General features: G+C 39.9%; 1 protein-coding gene across 1 annotated transcript in view; it reads right to left on the reverse strand.

Annotated features, from left to right (window-relative positions):
* The window catches only part of PLCH1 (phospholipase C eta 1), a 216310-nt gene that overhangs the window by 180522 nt on the left and 16469 nt on the right, over positions 1–19319 (reverse strand). The window contains exon 3 of the mRNA XM_057739608.1: positions 6830–6948. Within this exon, the coding sequence (XP_057595591.1) occupies positions 6830–6908 (79 nt within the window). The 5' untranslated portion in view covers positions 6909–6948. The remainder of the gene's footprint in view (positions 1–6829; positions 6949–19319) is intronic.

The following is a 19319-nucleotide window of genomic DNA, read 5'->3' on the forward strand; positions in this document are numbered from 1 at the left end:
GAAAGGCCAGCCAAGGATATCACTTAACACAACAGGCTTGTTTGAGACAACTAAAGCTAAAGCTTCAAAGACTGAACACTGTTAACTTCTCATCCACCTGGGCTTCCCAGGTATCCAGATCTTCAATTTGCCATTTTGCTACACACTCCACAGGGATCTTTTCATGACCTCCATCACTACAGAATGTAAATGACCTCAACACGGAAAGCATAACAACAGAGAACACAGGTGGGTTTGGTGACCTAGCAAAATCCCATCAAATTAGATTCCCAATGGGGAAAAGAGGCTGAGACATATCACCATGGATTTTTATAAATCTAGATCGTTGCTTGGTTCTGATCAATCCAGCTATACAACCTTGCAAGAAGCAAGCACAATAAAGAACACCAGTACCTTTGGGGAAAGGAATTCACTCTAATCCAAAATGTTAGTGGACAAGGACCAGCCTGGAGTGGCTCCAGAGAGGCCCAAGGAGAACTGTCAGGGGTAAGGAAGGTGGGATTCCAGACCTAAAGGTGAGGTTGGTAGGGAGGCTCAAGAGGGAGGGGATATGGGGATATATGTATACATGTGGCTGATTCACTTTGTTGTACAGCAGAAACTGACACAATACGGTAAAGCAATTACACCCCAATAAAGATTTTTTTTTTTTAAATCACATGACCTATTACGTGTACAGCCTAGGCTCCTGGAGTGGCACAGACAGTACTCTGAGAATTCAAATTAGAGCACCCCTCATTCCCAGAGACAAGCAGGGGAAGAGCTACAAAAGAAGAATTCCAAGGCTTCCTAAGGCTTGTGGGAGTAGCCCCCATAGCAGGGTGAGAAGAGACAGAGAGACTGAGGTCAGCAAGTCTGGGAGGAGGATAGGAGCAACTTCCTACCCAGCCCATCCTCCACAGCCTGCAGCAGCCTGCAAAACTCCCTGTGCAGAAACATGGAGATAAGAGAAAAGGCAGGGCCCAGGCCATTGCCCAAGAGTCCTCAGGGCAAGGGAAGCCAGGCCTCAGCCAGAGGGAATTAGAAACAGACAGTGGGTAGAGCTGAAGGGAGACAATGAGGCCTCTCTGCAGAGTTCTTGGTGACAGTGGGGTCAGGGTGAAACCAAACATCCACAGGAGATGGGACAGGAGAGAGTGTCTTGATCATCTCACCACCACTAACACACAAACGGGTGCCAGGGTGCGGCCCAAACACCTTTGCTTCCCCCATCTCTCCTCACTGTACCAAAATCTGAGGATCTAGGCCTTGAATTCCTCTTCAAGGGGAAGAACTGTACAATGAACACCCAACTTCAACCCCCCAACAGACAGGTCAGGCCTGTGCTGGGGGTAAAGGAGGAGATGCGATTTAGATGAGTTTGAGATTAACCTTTTAGCTGGATTAGATCCTCAATAACCAAAAATAGACATAAAGTAACAGAATCTGCCCAAGATGTTGCAAAGAATATTTTTTAAAGTGGTAATTGGTGAAAAATAAAACAACTTTGTGTATATGCTACACTAAGTTAAGAATGCTCAATAAGGCAGTTACAAATGGAATGCCCATCATGGAGAAAGACCACTCCCCCCCCCCCAAAAAAAATAGAGAAAAAAAGAAGCGAACTTTGAATTTTGATATAAACAGCATTTCACTGAGACTTTCATTGCTAATTTTCTCTGTCTCCAAGAGATGAAGGAAGAACACATGTTCCCAAAAAGTTAGAGAATAAGATTGTTTCATACTAACTCACAATAAAGTTTGTGTTCTAACTAGACCTAAGTATCTACTTTTGTAAGGCCTGAATGGCTGGCCCTGATTTGTCTTGGGCAAGGGAAGAAGTACATAAATCAATTTGGTCTGTTAAGTCACAGCAAATTCCCCAATTGACCTCTGTTTAAGAGTGGCCTGAAGAGGGCAAGTGGGGAAACGAACATTTCTTGAAATTTTATCACTTCAGAAGAAGTTTAGAGGTTATTTGTTCTAAATGGAAGCATCCTGTTGACGTGGAAACTTAGTCCCAAATGAACAACGCATCCAAAGCAACCCAGTGGGAGGGTAGCCCCTGCAAGATGCCACATCTGGGATAGGCCTTTCTCCCCTTGCTGAGCCTTCACTGCCTCTGGCATGTTCGCAAGATGCCCCTGAACATCACAGACCCTCCAACATCACCGCCTTCCATGCTTTCTGCCTGATGGCCATGGTGGGGAGGAGGGGGGAGTTGGTGATAAGACGTGAGTGTGGGGCTGAAGGGGAATCTACTGGGCAAGGCTGCTTCCAGAGTTAGTTCTATTCAATCGTTTAAATGACTCAAGGACATTCTCTCCCTTTAAAGCCTATCTTTTTCTCTTACCCTTTCTCTGAACTTGTTTTGACATTTTTTCCATGCAGTGTTCCTCTCCAAGAGATAATACTTTTGATCTTAATGATGCTCACAATATATTGACTATCTGCATTAGTAGGAATCCTCTGTACATTGACTGGTATTTTTCTGGACCTAGAAGAGCATGTTTATACAGTCAATGGCTAGAAAAGCTAGGCTTTGACTCAGTAAAGAAATCACAGTCTAAAAAAATATCTAGTAATGCCCCAAATCCCTAAAGCAGGCAGACTGCCAAAGTCATAACTTGCTAATAAACTGGTCTAAATTAATGAGAACTGTAATTCACTTATGCATAATTTCATTCTCCTTTCATATTTACCAGGCAGGATCTGGTATTCTTTCTTTTTACAATGAGGATGGAATTCCAGGGAGGGGAACTTCTCCACTCTTCATTTTGAATATAATGACATTTGTCCTAAAAGCTTATCTTCTAGCTACTGGTCTCTCCGTGGTCGGGAGGGACTCGGGAGCATCCACACACACACACACACACACACACACACACGCACGCACGCACCCCTCCCTAAAGGGAAATACAGCTTTTTGCCACTGCAAAGGTAACTACAAAGTTTACAGTCAAACAAGAATCTTACTCCCCTTCATCGCCATCTTGTCAGCCCTCCCTTCCCATGTTCTGGCCTGTAGGACACTTCTGTTCACCACACATCCTGCTTGACTACACAGAGACCACAAAACATTGCTGCTAGAAGGGAAATTTGGAATCTGAAAAAAGACTCATTTTAGAAATAGGGAAACTGAGGCTCCCCTAGGCTACACTAGTGAGTAGTAAAACTGGAGCTAGAGCTAGTCTCTGGGGTCCCGCTGCAGCCTACTTTCCTTTACAAACTAGCAGTCCAGTTTCTGTCCTCACATCACTGACTAGGCCTCTGGCCAGGAAGGGGAGGCTGGGTAAAAGCTAATTATTTAATTAACTAAAGTAACTAGCTTCATTAGAAGGTTGTTGTGAGGCCAAGTCAAAGTACATAAAAGGCACTTTTTAAAAAGACATACTAAATAAATATTTAATAAGAGAACTATCCTTAATTTTATCCCTAGATAATAAGATATACTCGTAATTCAATTCAAAACCTTTCTAGCCTAGATTTGTCTTGGTCATTCAGAAACACTCATATAACAACATGATAGCAACAAAAAAATTTCAGTATAATAAGTTGGGGTGATACCATACAATTTGCTGGAAAGCAACATCACAGTTATAACTAGCAATGTATGAAAACGAAAATTAAGTCACCTCCAAGCAGGAACACAAATGGTTGAAAAAGCTCATATGCATTAGAAATTGTATATATCAGTTGCAAATACACTGATAACTGGTTTAAGAATCTGTGTCCCAGGTCAGAAAAAAATGCTGCAACTCATGACAACCAAGAGAAATCTGAGCGTACAGATAATTTTCAAATAAGAATAATTCATGAAAATATAAGCCATTAAAGCAATGTCATACTATCCAAATTATTCTTTGCCCAAGTTTTTTTCTATATCAAGCATATTAAAAAAGCCAACTAGAGAAAACCGCCAGCAATTGGCTTCTTTGATAGGCTCACAATCCCTTTGGATTCAATATATTCCCTAAAATCTGGGCAAAGAACAGACAAGTGGGAAATATAAAAACAGCTCATCATAATGCCTACCAGGGGTCCTCTCTCCACTAACACAGAATTAAGTCAATTCGACCAGCTCATTTCTGTTGGCCAGCACCCACCATTTCCTACCTTTTCCAGATATTCCATTCCTACCTCAGGATTGTTGCCAAGATGACAGAAGATAAAACACAGACCAGAAACAGACAATTAGTGTTATTCTTTGGGTTGTGGGATTGTGGGTAATTTTCTACATTGGTTCCAATGAGACCCTACCTCCTCTATACTCAGAAAAGGAGGCTATGAATGTACTTTATGAACTGTGAAACACTACACAAATGTTACTTTTTTATTTTTACTTTTATTGACCCTTATAGCCCACCCAGTCCTCACCTTAAGGTTGGTCCCTTTCTCCTGGGAATACTGCTTAAATCTGGCTACCACAATTTGCACATCTGAGTCCGCATATTCTAAAAGTCTATTATCTTGCAGAGGTAATGGTTCTTTTCTGTTTATAACGGAAGGGGTTTTGTTTCTTTTTGTTTGGCTTGATTTGGTTATGTAAGGAGAGTTACCAGCAGACCAGAAGAAACCCCTCTAAAAGAAATCTGACCTTTCTAACTCAACATGTCTTGTCCCCTATCTTTTCTCAAAAATCTTCAGAAATCCTTTACAAAGATGTTATCACTAGCGCTCCCTTGGTTTAAAATAGTCCAAGACTCCTCACAATTCTCCATTATGTTAAATAAATTCCTATCTTCACAGACATTACTTTTCTGCAGAGGTAAATACAGGGGAAGAGCAGAGGCATCATTCTTTCCTGAATTACATATCCTTTGGCATAGAGATCCAAAATGATATTTTACACTATCAGAAATACTTAAAGCTATTGCTTTATTATAAATGGATATAATCATAATTCTAATTGGCTTTAATCCTTTTAATCTTGGGAAGATTTGGTATCTCTAAATCCTCTCAAAATAGTCATTCTTCACTGTAAGTAACCAATTCATACTTTAAGTATTCTACTGCCCCCTTGTGTATCTCATGTTTAGAGACAAGATGGCTCACAAAACACATACAGCAACTGTAATTTTCAAAAAGACTTCAAAGGAATCTCAGAGACTAGAACTAGAATGAACTTAAAGAATTATCGAGACCGCACACTCATTTCACAGAGGAGAAAACTGAGATCCTGAACGATTAGATAACCCGGTCAAGACCAGACATGGTTAGTTAATAGCAGAGCAAATACTGTTGAATAGAATTTAAAACTCTGAGTGTTAATTTCTCTATTAAAATGGAGATGGAGCCTGGAAGAAAATAGTGGGGTTTTGGAGTTAAGCCAGATACGAGTTTGATTTTAGATCACCACTTCACAACCTCCCCAAACCTCTGTTTCCCCATCCATGAAATGGGATGAATAATAAATATTGCAAAGGTGTTCAAAGGATTCAGTGGGACCATGTTCCTCAAGCCCTCAGCATAACTATCAGCGACACAGTAATTCGCTAAGTGGCAACACAGCTATAAAAATACATAGGATCTCTGGAGAAAGGTATTCTAAAATAATTAATAAAATCTGAACTTTTTCAAAATTGGCACAAAACCTGGAAAAATAAAGCTAATTTTCCTAACTCCTGTGTTTTATCTTATTTATTCTTTTTTTCATACAAGAAAATTTGTAACAGAAAGCATCACACAGCAAACACTACGTAAGAGATGAAGCAATGAACAGGGTCCTTAGATGAGGAAAACAAAGCAGAACTTAGCGCCAGCATGTTGTCACCATATCCTAGTCTCTTTTGCTAAGAGGCTGTCGCCACTGCAATGTCAAGAAAGCCAGCCTGGAAGGGAAGGGGCTAGAATTTTAGATCTGACCTTGCTAATAACTAGCTATGCCAACTTGGGCTGGTCATTTCATCTCTGCTTCCCTTTCGTGACCTGTAAATGAAGGCATCCTCTATCAAGTAAAGTCCGATAGTGAGGTAATATAATGAACGTGAAAAAACATTGTAAAACATGCTTTAACAAAGTATGCAGGGTTAAGTTTGTTATCTTAAACTTAATCTAAAGCAATAAAAAACATAAAATCTTTACTAAATTGGGGAAGAAAAAACTTAGAAAGCTGAAGGCAGCTTAGACTAAGGATTCTGTTCAACTGCACTCCATTTCCCACGAAACTTCTGTCTTCTCTCTACAATTTCACAAGCTCTTGATGGCGATTCCTCCAAAAAGTCCGCTCACACGTGAATCTCCGACTCTTAGTTAAATTTCACTCAAGGGCATCCTGATATCAGGATTGACAGAGCTTATCCCTGACTGTGTATCACAAAACAAATATGCCAGCAGGGTAAAGGCAATTCGCCTTAGTTCACCACAAAAATGCCTACTGTTGATTATTCTGATTTACAGCTGCAGTCTTCCACCCTGATCGTTATGGTTAAGTGCGTGACCTGCTCTGTTTTTATACGGGGCCTGATAGAAGGCACAAACCATGCTGGTTATGAGCCCTGATTGATGATCCACCGATAGTAACTGAGCGCTACCTATGGGTCTAGCCCCCAGATCTCAAACATCAGAAATGGATATTGCTAGAGTTGACAGTGTAGTAGAAGAGGAAAGGCACTGACATAAACTAACTTGAGAGGTAGAAAGTAGCAATGCCGTGTGGTTGAGTGGGGCGCACCACTTCCAATTCCGGGGAATGAGTCCAGTGAGGCTTCTTGGGTACTTTTTCATCAACACGTTAACTCAAGCTCTTGGTTCAACCCAACAATCATACCACATTTGCATCCAGAGTGTTGGAATAAAAGTGCTGTCAACAACAAAAGATCCGACTACAGCAGGAGAAAAGGCAACTTACCATGAAACAGACTGTTGTCCACCAGAAAATGCCTGCGGTACTGCACACAGTTCCTTTTCTCCAAGTTCCAGTAACTCATTGTCAGAAGGTTTCTGGCACAGCATCAAAACCAAATTGCCCTGTCAAGGGAGACGAAAATGAGACAAAAATGAAGAAAGCAGCAGCCACACGCTCACGCTGGCCACCCGATGAGGCCGTTAGTTCCCGGGCGTCAAGGGGCAGAATGCAGGGCTCACACCTTCACGCAGGGAGCTAGGAATACCCAGACCCCAAGAAACGCCCCACAAGTCTTCCCACCAGGTAAAAGGTCATTTACTAGACCACAACAGGAGCTTTTCCTAATAGCACCTTACAGGGCTCAAAGTTACCGCTGTCCTGGGGGAAAATCAACCCACCAATGGGGAACAAGTTTCCAAACTGGTTTCTGTGCTCCAGGCCTCGCCCACACTCAGCCCGGACTCCAACCAGTCCATGCTGGTTGCTTTTCAGGAAATCTCAGTTGCAGGCGGGGAGGTGACTAACAGAAGGGTGACTGTCATTCCCAGCTCCCGACTTTTGTGTCAGCACCACTCTGGTGGACGACATGCATGATCAAGCCACGAAAATCTTAGAAATTGCAACAGCACCCATGTAGCCATGGGTCAGGCAAACACAGTACCAGAGCCTGCCTCCCTCTTTTGGACTCACCAGGGGTGTCCATTTATGGCCACTAGGGCCTGCCTCTGCCCCGTGTAACCAGAGCTGGCTGAACAAGCAGCAGGCCTGCTTCTCCAGAAGGCTTGCCCCTCCATGGACAGAGAAACACAGTGCTAACCAGAGCAAGGACTTGAAACACAGAGATCCGAGCTGATGAATCAAACTCCTCCAAAAGCTGACGTGCACAACCCTGAACAAGGCTCCCTTTGTTCACAGGATTTGGCTAAAGCAACTTTTCAGAATTCCAGCTTCATTTTTGGTCACAGAATAAAGCCAGGCAAAACCAAGCAAGGCTGGCATGAAGAAAAACCCACAGGTGGGAAACAATTTGTCATCTGTCCTACGAAAGCAATCTAGACGTTTGTAAAGGCACTCCAGGATGGAGTCAGTAAGTACGAAAAAAAGAAAATACATGATCAGAGCTGTGCCTATTCATTAATGGAACCACAACTGGTATAGGCTCCTCAAGCTTTTGCCAGAGCTTCTCCTTGCCTCCCTAAGCCTGTCTTCCTCCCTCCCCTAACTGCAAGCTATCCTATCTTTTTTCTGGCTCCAGACCTGACTCCCCCTTCTTCTTACTCCACCCCCACCTGGCTACATCTGGCTGCTTCTCCTACTCCCTCAGGCTGAGGATGAGCACCATCACGTGGAGATAAAATCACCCATGGAACCAACTGTAAAATGTGACAGAAAACATATGATTATGGAGACAACCCTTCCTGCCCTCTCCCCATCCGGTATGCCACACTGCAAAGATTTTTGTTTTTGTTTTTAATTGGCTGTGTTGGGTCTTCATTGCTGTACACGGGCTTTCTCTAGTTGCGAGGAGCGGAGGCTCCTCATTGTGGTGGCCTCTCCTGTTACAGAGCATGGGCTCTAGGCACGTGGGCTTTGGTAGGTGTGGCACATGGGCTCAATTGTTGTGGTGCACGGGCTTAGTTGCTCTGCAACATGTGGGATCTTCCTGGGACAGGGATCGAACCATATCCCCTCCATTAGCAGGTGGATTCTTAACCACTGCGCCACCTAGGAAGTCCCAAAGATTTCTTTTAAAAAGTATTTGTTATATGAATAGATATGCTCATCATTTTTTAAAAAAAATTCGAATACTGAAATTCATCAAAAAATTTTTTTCATTGAAAATCCCCACTTCCCTCATTTTATGTCCCTTTCCTAAAATGACCACTTTTGCTTTGTGTATCATTCCAGACTTTTTCATAAATTTACTTATTTATACATATATTCATGTATCCAATGTTAAAGACGTTTTTAATAAGAATACCTTTTTTCAAGAATTGGAAATAATTTTCAGTAAGATCAATAGTAACTATTTCCTACTAAAATATATTCATGATTTATATTAGAAATATTTTAGGTTACACAGAATTAAGGAGAACTGTCTGTATTCATGCTAATTTTTCCTTCCTAACTTGATCTGCTGGTTTCGTGTGTCATTCTTTATTTTGCCCTCTCTGTTCATTCTCAATCCAAGAAAGAAGGTGGGTGAGATCAGAAGATAAGAATAAGGTGCATTTGTATATAGTTAGCAAAATACACGCACATACCTGACTCTCATTTGGCCCTTCCTTTTTTTTTTTTTTCGTTGGTATAATTTCATTTAATGGATGGATAGTTATCAAATGTTACACAATTCTAAAAAAGATACATTTCATTTCATCAATGTTTGTGGGTTGTAGTGATTTGTTTTTGCAATTTAAAGATTACTATCCAAAATAATCCTTAATTTAAAAAGAATAAACTGTTAATTGAAATCACAAGTATTTGAAATAAAATGTCTAGAATCAATACAAAATAAGTGACATTTTTATCACCCGTAAGAAACCATTAAATCCTATTTTTTGTGTGTATGTGTATACACATATAAATATAAATCATATAAATATGTATTATATAAATTCCTATTATATATACATAAACTTATTTTTAATGTAGAAAATACAAGTATATGAAGAAAAAAAATAAATAAAAAAATAATAATAATTTGGAATGATCTAAACAAATCATTTAAACAATGGAATTTTTTTAAAAAAATTTCAGATACTCCCAGCTTTGGTAATTTTTTACTTTACAAATAAAAAATGCATAAAATATAGTTTGAAATAAATGTTCAAAAATAAGGGGACTTATTACATCTCCTAAGTTTAGTGAGAATATTCTCCCATTAACTAAAGAAATGAAATTTTATTTATTTGTGGGTGAATGAGGCACAAATAATTTGGACAATAAAACTATTTTGTGTATTAATGGCCCTTCCTTTTAACCAGATGAAAGAAGAGAAGAAGATGTTAGAGTAAGTGACTCACCCATGCTGCTAGGAGAAAGCAGCAATGGGACCTGAAATCGTATTTTTGGATTACAAACTCTGCTGGGTAGGTGTTTTTAAGAAGAGGGGACTCAGTTTTAATGGTTGAACTAGAACACAAAGGTATAAGTAATTGAACGCTCTGATCTCCAGTCTGTGTCCCCCCTATTTTGGTTAGTTACTGTCTTACCTCCCCTGGCATCTGTTTGCCGCTGAAGGGCGGACAGCAAGCCGCCCCTGAGACCTGAGCTGTGCACACACTGCAGGCCCTGGGTAAACATCAGGGACGCCTTCCTTATATGCCCCATTTCCTGGATTCCCTCCAGTCGGAGGCTGAAGGAAAGAAGCGCCCACTCTGGTCTCCAGAATCAGAGCTAATCATTTCAAAATTAAGAGACACTGGAGGTGGAGGTAGTGAAAGGAGTCAGCAGGGCTGAGGCAGGGGAGGAGAGAGCTGTGCAATAAAGCCAGTCTTAGCCACAACCAGATTTAGATGAGCTGGGGGCCCAGCGCTCACTAAGGGGAAGCAACTAGCCAAAAGGAAACTGAGGCCCAGAAAGCAGGCATAACTTGCAAGACAGCAGTGCTAGCTATTTGAGAAAGCTAGCAAGAACCCCAGGCTCAGCAGTCCCAAAGCAGGGATCTTTTGAGTGTTTCATGATACCATTTGTGTGAACATAATGAGTAAAAATATCTACTAAAATATACTTTCGTTGATTTGATATTTGCTTTTTAAATCCTGTTACATTTGGGACACTTGACAGAACATACAGATCCCCAATCCTTGCAAAAAATTGATACGTGATGAAGGAACACGCTATAGAGAAACAACTCATTATTAAGACGAGCTTCAAATTCTGCCTTCAGAACAAGGTTAATATGAATTTTTTTAGTGGATGGTAAAGTTATGGGAATTGCTACATATATGTATTTTATTTATCTTTAACAATTTATTTTTATCCATTTTTAGAGCTTGAAACATACAGAAAAGCTAAAAAAAACAAAAAACAAAAAAACTTTAAGAGTGACATCACTTACCACCCAAAGACAACTACCATGAACACTGGAGTCTTCTTTTTTGTTTTTTAAACACAAACTAAATCCTATTATTTTGAAGCCTTTTTTTTTTCACATAATAACTTACTAACATGTTGTGACATTCTAGCCATATCAATAAACATACGTCTACAGAATACATATGTGATTTGAAAAAGTGATCAACTCTACCTAAAAACTCCAAACTCCAAAAACTCTAAAGCAGCAACAAGAAGTAAAAGAAGCCAAGTAAGCATGCAGAGAGGATCCATCAGATGGACTAAAAATACCTAAAAAGCTGAAATGTTCCTAACCTCATTTTATAAGTGATTATAATCATTCCACATGTCTATTTTTGCCATTTTTATCCTCAGGTATCCTCAGACAAGTGGAGGCTACTCTTTGTTGTGGAGCACAGGCTCTAGGTGCACAGACTCAGTAGTTGTGGCGCACAGGCTTAGTCGCTCCATGGCATGTGGGATCTTCCCCGACCCAGGGCTCGAACCCATGTCTCCTGCATTGGCAGGCAGATTTTTTCTTTTCCTTTTTCTTTTTTTTTATTTATTTTATTGGCTGTGTTGGGTCTTTTTTGCTGTGCACGGGCTTTTTTCTTTTTAGTTGTGGTGAGTGGGGGCTACTCTTCGTTGTGGTGTGCAGGCTCCTCATTGCCATGGCTTCTCTTGTTGCGGAGCATAGGCTCTAGGCACGTGGGCTTCAGTACTTGCAGCACATGGGCTCAATAGTTGTGGCTCACGGGCTCTAAAGCACAGGCTCAATAGTTGTGGTGCATGGGCTTAGTTGCTCCACAGCATGTGGAATCTTCCTGGAGCAGGGATTGAACCTGTGTCCCCTGCATTGGCAGGCAGATTCTCAACCACTGTACCACCTAGGAAGCCCTGGCAGGCAGATGCTTAACCACTGCACCACCAGGGAATATTTTTAAGCACAGAGATTTGTCTACTACATGCTGACTGTATCCACCTCTTCATCTACTGTGACTGCTACCACCACAGCCCACTCTCCTCTGGCACCCCTCTTCCATAAAAACCAACACTCCCACTCCCATCCCTTTACATTCTTTCTTTCTTAAAAATAATATATTATCTGTCAATCATTTTATGGTTTATACATTATTTCCATTTACACCTTGCATTTTTTAAAAATGATCCTTACAATAGCCCTATAAGTCATACATCATTAAGCGTGAGTTCAAAGAGGCTAATAGGAAACAGTAGGTTGCAAATTCATGTCTTCTGACTACAAATCCACTGTCCCAGGGCTACCACTCATGCCATGTTTCCTCCCTGACACTCTTTCCCTATGGGAAGAGACGAGTTATTTATTCATAATATACAAGATTAATTCTTCTCACCTCCACCACTCAATCCAGCTCCACTATGGGCCAATGAAGGAGAAGAGACAGGAGAAGAAATGACTAAACGCAACATTATTCAAAAAACACCTATCTTGTCTCTCCAGCCAGGAGACTTTGGAGTATACTGATTGCAGGGGAAACGAGCAAAGTGTCAGTCCTTTGAGAATCAAATGGTGGGAGGTTTCTTTGCAGTGAAATTTGAGTGAGCTATTTGGACCAAGTTCAGAAACACCAAGGCCAAATTTTCGAGCCAGACATCATTGTGAAAACTGTCTGAGGGCCTCATGTGTTTTCCAAATTGCTAACAACAGGGAAGAAGGCTATAGCCAGAAATTAAAACAATGCATAAACTCACCCTGTTGTTGGAAAAGGAGTAACTAGTTCATGGGATTTAGTAAGGCATCAAAGGACAATGGAAAAATGTCTGGCTGTAAGGAGGCCCAAGTTGCAGCCCTGTCTGCTCTGGGACTAAACAGTGTCAGGTAAATTTCTTCACTCCCCTGTGCTTGGGCTGCCTCAGCTATAGAGAAAAAGAAGGGTGGTGGTGAATGCAATGCTCTCTCAGAGCTTCCAAACTTAATATTCTACATTGATAAGGACTATGGGCAACCCCTGTCCCCTGCTAATATCCCCATCATTCAGCTTTAATTATAAATTAAAATAGCCCTGAGAAACCACAGAGTTAATTCCCATTAGTACAGGCTTTAACTCATATGGAGAAGTGATTTCCTTCTCCTTAAGCCTTGCTGAGAGACAAAAGACATAATTAATAGGCTCTGACAGCAATATTCATACAACAAGAAGTGCTTAGAAACAGGAAGGCAGAGGGAAAAAGGTCCCCAAACTGTGTCTAGCACCTCACAGCCTCTGACACAACACATCTGGGAATTTCTGCACCAAGGTCTCCCTAAAGGTTGAGAATTCAAACAGTCCAGTTAAAAGCCAAGATTTCAAAGGCAGCTGCTCTTCTCTCATTTCTCCACTAATTTTGAGACAAACAAGTCAAGAGAATTACACAGTGCAGAGATGGGGTGGGAGGGGCCACGGCTCCTGTCCTCTGGCCCAGGCCTAGACTAACAGGTTCTAAAGCAGCCCAGATGCCTGGGTCAGAGGGCCCTGGTCAGAGGGGCCCCACTCCACAGATGGCAGGTCACTGTCCTCCCCTCCCCCCTCATAAGCTCCCTCCCCCTCTTCCCACAGGTTCCCAAGCACTGCCAAACTGGTTGTTAAAGGGCTCTGCAAACAGCCTAATTCCATAGCTAGCCCCCTCCCAGCTATGTACACACAGGGAAAGAAATAAAAGGGTACTTTGTTCATTTTTTAAGGCTCACAGGGGACACCACTAAACCCCAAGTTCCTGGTGTGTTTTCTTTAAAGCAATCAGGAGCTGAAAATGCTCTGAGCTAAGTTGAGCACTTAGATACAATCACCTTCCAAAGACACGTGGATGCTTCATTTGAAAAGGCTGGTTTCAAGTATACAATCATATGCACCCAGTGATTGAAAGAGTTCATACTTTCTGGTTCAGTAATACAGCTGCTGGAAATATATCAAAAAGAAATCTTTAAAGATACAGACAAAAATGTATACACCAAAAATATTCACTGCATCATTTTTTATGATGCAGAAAAATTAGAACATGAAATAGCCAGCTATTGGGGTAGCACTGACTGTAGGAAACATATTAACAACTGTGTTTGCAAAACTCTGTAAGTGAGCATGGATAGTGCTCATGATAGGATGCCATGTGAAAAAAATAGGATACAGAATGATATCAACCATCAAAAGCAGTATTGCATAGAATAATGGATCTTGATCTAAAGAAACAAAGTGCTTTTAATATTTCACCGCTATGTGTAATGTTTGCCGTAGGTTATTTGTAAATATTCTTTGTTAAGAAAACTCCCTCTATTCTGATTGTGTGAATAGCTTTTTGCATAATTTGATATTAAACACTATAAAACATTTTCTCTGCATCAACTTGTCTCCATTAATCTGTTAATATGAATTTTTTAATGTTAAATCAACCCTGAAATCCCAAGATAATACATTGTGAACAAATTGGATGTATCTTTTTAACACATTGCTAGATTTGGCCTGCTCAGGTTTTATGATTGTTATGTGTGTATATTTCTAAGTAAGTTTGGCCTATAATTTCCATTTCTCATATCGTTCTTGACAAGTTTTTATATTGAGGTTATCATAGCTTCAAAAAAATGTGTTTGTGTTTCCTGGAATGATTTATGAAAGTTTGAAATTACTTCTTCCTTGAGTGCTTGGTAGAACTTGCCCATAAACCCACCTAAACCTAGACCTTCCTTTACGGAGAAATATTTGATTAATGGTTTATTTAATTTAAAAATCATAGGGGCTTCCCAGGTGGCGCAGTGGTTTAGAATCCGCCTGCCAGTGCAGGAGACATGAGTTTGATCTCTGCTCCATGAAGATTCCACATGCCGAGGAGCAACTAAGCCCATGAGCCACAACTAGTGAGCCCATCATGTGCCGCCAACTACTGAAGCCCATGCGCCTAGAGCCCGTGCTCCGCAACAAGCGAAGCCACGGCAATAAGGAGTGGGCGCACCACAACAAAAGAGGAGCCGCCGCTCACCACAACTAGAGAAAGCCCACGTGCAACAACAAAGACTCAACACAGCCAATAAATTAATTTTTAAAAAATTTAAAAATTATAGAATTATTCAGCCTATTTTTTGTAATTTAGTTTTAGTAAGTTACACTTGTCTAGAAAGGTATTCATTTCCACTAAGCTTTCAAATGCTTTAGCATAATGTAGTACGTAATGTTTTTTTAATATCTACAACATCTGCTTTTCTGCTCCTAATATTGTTTAGGAATATTGTGCCTGTCTCTTCTTTTGAAATGGGTCTCACCAGGTGTTCATCAACATTACTAGCCTTTTTTTTTTTAAATAAATTTATTTATTGGCTGCGTTGGGTGTTTGTTGCTATGCACAGGCTTTCTCTAGTTGTGGTGAGCGGGGGCTACTCTGTTGTGGTGCATGGGCTTTAGGCACGTGGATTTCAGTAGCTGCGGCATGCGGGCTCAAGAGTTGTGGCTCTTGGGCTCTGAAGCACAGGCTCAGTAGTTGTGGCTCACGGGCATGTGGGATCTTCCCCAACCAGGGCTCGAACCCGTGACCCCTGCATTGGGAGGCGGATTCTTTAACCACTGTGCCATCAGGGAAATCCCAGCATTACTAGCTTTTACCAAGACCCAAACCGTGTCATTTTTGATCCTCTCTATTGAATAACATGGAATTATTTCCTTTCATCTATTTTCTCTGGTTCTATTTTGCATCTTTTTCTAACTCTTCAACTTCAACATCTAGCTAATTTTCAGGCTTTCTTCTTTTCTAATATAAGCATTTATACATGCTTTAGCTGCTACCCCCAACCCAAGTCTTGACCCATAATATTTTTGTTATCATTCAGTTAAAAATATGTTCTGATTTCCATTTCAATTTCTTCTTTGATCCAAATTTTGAAATTTTTTTTTCTGAATTTCCTGTGTGTGTGTTTTTTTAACTCTATTTACTTATTGGCTATGTTGGGTATTCATTGCTGCGCATGGGCTTCCTCTAGTTGCAGCAAATAGGGGCTACTCTTCATTGCGGAGCATGGGCTTCTCATTGTGGTGGCTTCTCTTGTTGTGGAGCATAGGCTCTAGGCATATGGGCTTCAGTAGTTGTGGCACATGGGCTCAACAGTTGTGACTCACGGACTCTAGAGTGGAGGATCAGTAGTTGTGGCACACAGGCTTAGTTGCTCCGAGGCATGTGGGATCTTCCCAGACCAGGAATCGGTGTCCCCTGCTTTGGCAGGCAGATTCTTAACCACTGCACCACCAGGGAATTCCTGAAATATGTTTATGATTATTCATAGTCATCTTTTATTATCAGTTTCTAGCTTAATTGCACTGTGGTCACTGGTTTGGTCTGGATGATACCAATCATTGTTTACTGTTAAGACTTGCTTGATAACATAGTTTGAGGTCACTTTTTATAAATGTTCTATGTGTGTTTGAAAATAAGTGTTTTTCTGCAGTTCTGAGATGCAATGATCTTCACGTGTCTACCAGCTCAAACTTACTAACTATATTGCTCAAATCTTGTATGTGGTGGCTGATCTTTTCCCTTCTTTATCAAGTATTGATGAAGTACATTAAAATATCACTGAGAAGGGAATTCCCTGGCAGTCCAGTGTTTAGGATTCCACGCTCTCACTGCCGAGGGCCTGGGTTCAACCCCTGGTTGGGAAACTAAGATCGCGCCACATCATTGGGAAAAAAAAAAAAAATCATTGGGAATATGTGTGTTTCGTGTGTTTCCCATTGTAGTTCTCTCAATTTCTTCATAATGCACATTGAGACCATGTTATGAGATGCATACAAGTTTTTTTCTGATGAGTTCAAACCTTTGAACCGATATGGCCTTCTTTTATCTCTTAAAATGCTTTTGATGTTTAAAGTCTATTTCATCCGATATCAATATTGCCAGCTTTTAGTTTTTGATGTTAATAGTGCCAGCTTTTAGTTTGTAATCACCCATTTATCTTTTTCTATTATTTTACCTTCACTTTTCTGTATCCTTGTTTTAGACTTGTCTTTTATAAACAGCAAATAGCTGAATTTATTTTTCATCTAGTCTAACAATCTTTGGTTTCTTTAGATTATAGTTGCTAACACATTTGATTTTATTTCTCCGTCTCATTCTTTGTCTGCTACTTGTCTTGCCTCTTCTATATCTTTTCTCAACTTTCTTGACTTCAGATTTAATAGATTTCTCATTTCAATTTTCCCTGTTAGAAAGTTACTCATTCATTTTTTTACTAATTTTAGTGGTTGCCTTAGAAATTTTAACAGGTACACTTTACTTATCAAGTATTAATTTAATCTGTATCTTTAACTTCCTCTCAAACTATACAGGAACTTTAGAAGATATTGACTCCTTTTGCTTCTCCAACTTATGTCACTTATTTTATCTAGCTCCCACTGAAGACATCATTATTACTTTATACAGTCAATGTGTGTTTTAATTACAAATTTTCCTTTTCTTTGCCCTTCATTTCTCCTTGTTTCTGAGATTTTACATTTGGTAATAATCTTCTTCTGCCCGAAATGTTTCCGTTTTGTGAAGATCTGCTAGAACTCTAGGGTTTTTGTTGTTGTTGTTGAAGTCTGAGAGTCTTTATTTTGTCTTTGCTTTTTAAAGATACCGTTAATGAAAATTAAATCCTAAGCTGATAGTTAATTTCTATCAGAGCATAAAATTTAATATTCTACTGCCTTCTGGCTTCTATTCTCACACCATCAGGATAATTTGTAATGTCTTTGAAAATAAACTGCCTCTTCTCTCTGACCTTGCTTAAGATCTTCTCTTTATCTTATATGTTCTGCAATTTAATTATATTTTGTCTCTGTGTGGATTTTTCCCTTATCCTGAATGGAATTCAGATGACTTCATGAATATGTAAAATATGCTTTTTATCAGTTCTTGAAAATTCTCAGTCATTATCTCTTTAAACGCTGCCTCTTCCCATTTTCTCTCTTCTTCTGAAATTGTAATTAAACTTACACTGAATTTGAATTCTCTATCTTCCACACTGATTAATGTTTCTTTTGGATTTTTCATTGCTTTGCTTCTCTTTGCCATCTGAAAATTTTCTTCAGATCTATCATTCAGTTGACAATTTCCCTGTTCAGCTTGGGTTAATCTGTTATTAAATCCATTCAGTGAGGTTTGTTGTTGTTGTTTTGTTTTGTTTTCCCCAAGTTCTATAATATTTGATTCTTTCTCAAATCAGCCTGGTTAGTCTTCAGAGTTTCTGGTTCTCAGTTCATATCTTGTGTTTAGTGATTTTTTTCAAACTATGAGATGCCCATTTTCCTTCTAATTTCATTGGTGGGGATTCTCTGAAGTCTAGGATAAAAATAGATTCCTCCAAAAGAAGGGGAAAAATTGTTCACTCAGTACCAGGAACACTGGCAATGTAGGAACTCTTTAAATCAAATTTTCACCATGAGGTTTGTCTGACCACCTAGTTATTGTGATTCCAGATGCAAATCTTCATTAAAGCTGGCTCAGGATCACAAATTCTCAGGACCAAATAATCAGGATCTGCTCAGAACCAAGATTTTTGATAGGTGATTTTCCTTACAGTCTTATAGGGTTATAATGAAGGTAGATAATTTTTTTGCTGTTTTGTTTTTATTCTAAATCACCCTTACAATGAGGGAGAAGCCCTTTGAAGTCCTAGATTTATGATCAAAGGGTCCCTCTCAGATGTCTTACTTTATCTCTTGTCCCCTGTGCCCTCAGGCCATGAAAGCAGAAGTTCAAGTTAACCTGGTTTGACAAATGTCCTCAAGGCAAAAAGCCAGCTTCATTGCTCAGTAGACCCCTCTTCACTTAGCATTTAGCCTGATTATTCATTACTTTCTCACAGATTATTGCATTTAATAATCTTTCTATTGTACCCAACATTTTCAAATTGTTTCATTGGGAGTATTAGTGAACTATATTGCTAGAAACAGAATTCAACCCTAGGAATTCACATTCAAAGCCACAGAAACTTGCAGTCTGACAGTCAAACTGATCTAACCCAAAAGCTTATTAGCTCAGTGCCTGCTACTTTGTAATAACTGCTGATACTTTCTAGCACTTCCTATGTGCCAGGTATTGTGGTAAATATTTTACAAGTATTGTTTTTTTCATCTTTATAGTGATCCTAAGGGCTAGGTATAATTATTATCCCCATTTTACAGATAGAGAAACTGAAGCACAGAGAGGTTAAGTAATTATCTAAGGTCCAATGGCTATCAAGTGACAGCACTGGTACTTGAAATAAATAAAAATTAACTTCAATGATTACATTCTTAAGATCTGTATAATTTTGCTTCCTGATAAATAATGAATATAAGAGAGGGAAAGAGAAATAGACAATAAAAGAAAGAGAGGAAACAAATGCACAACTAGGTATGGCACAGTCAGTAATGAGATCCAGACTTTTCAAATGTACAATCTTTTCCAGTTCCCTATGCTC

This window comes from Hippopotamus amphibius, chromosome 6 (assembly GCF_030028045.1).
Source record: "Hippopotamus amphibius kiboko isolate mHipAmp2 chromosome 6, mHipAmp2.hap2, whole genome shotgun sequence".
In the NCBI taxonomy this organism is placed as follows: Eukaryota; Metazoa; Chordata; class Mammalia; order Artiodactyla; family Hippopotamidae; genus Hippopotamus; species Hippopotamus amphibius.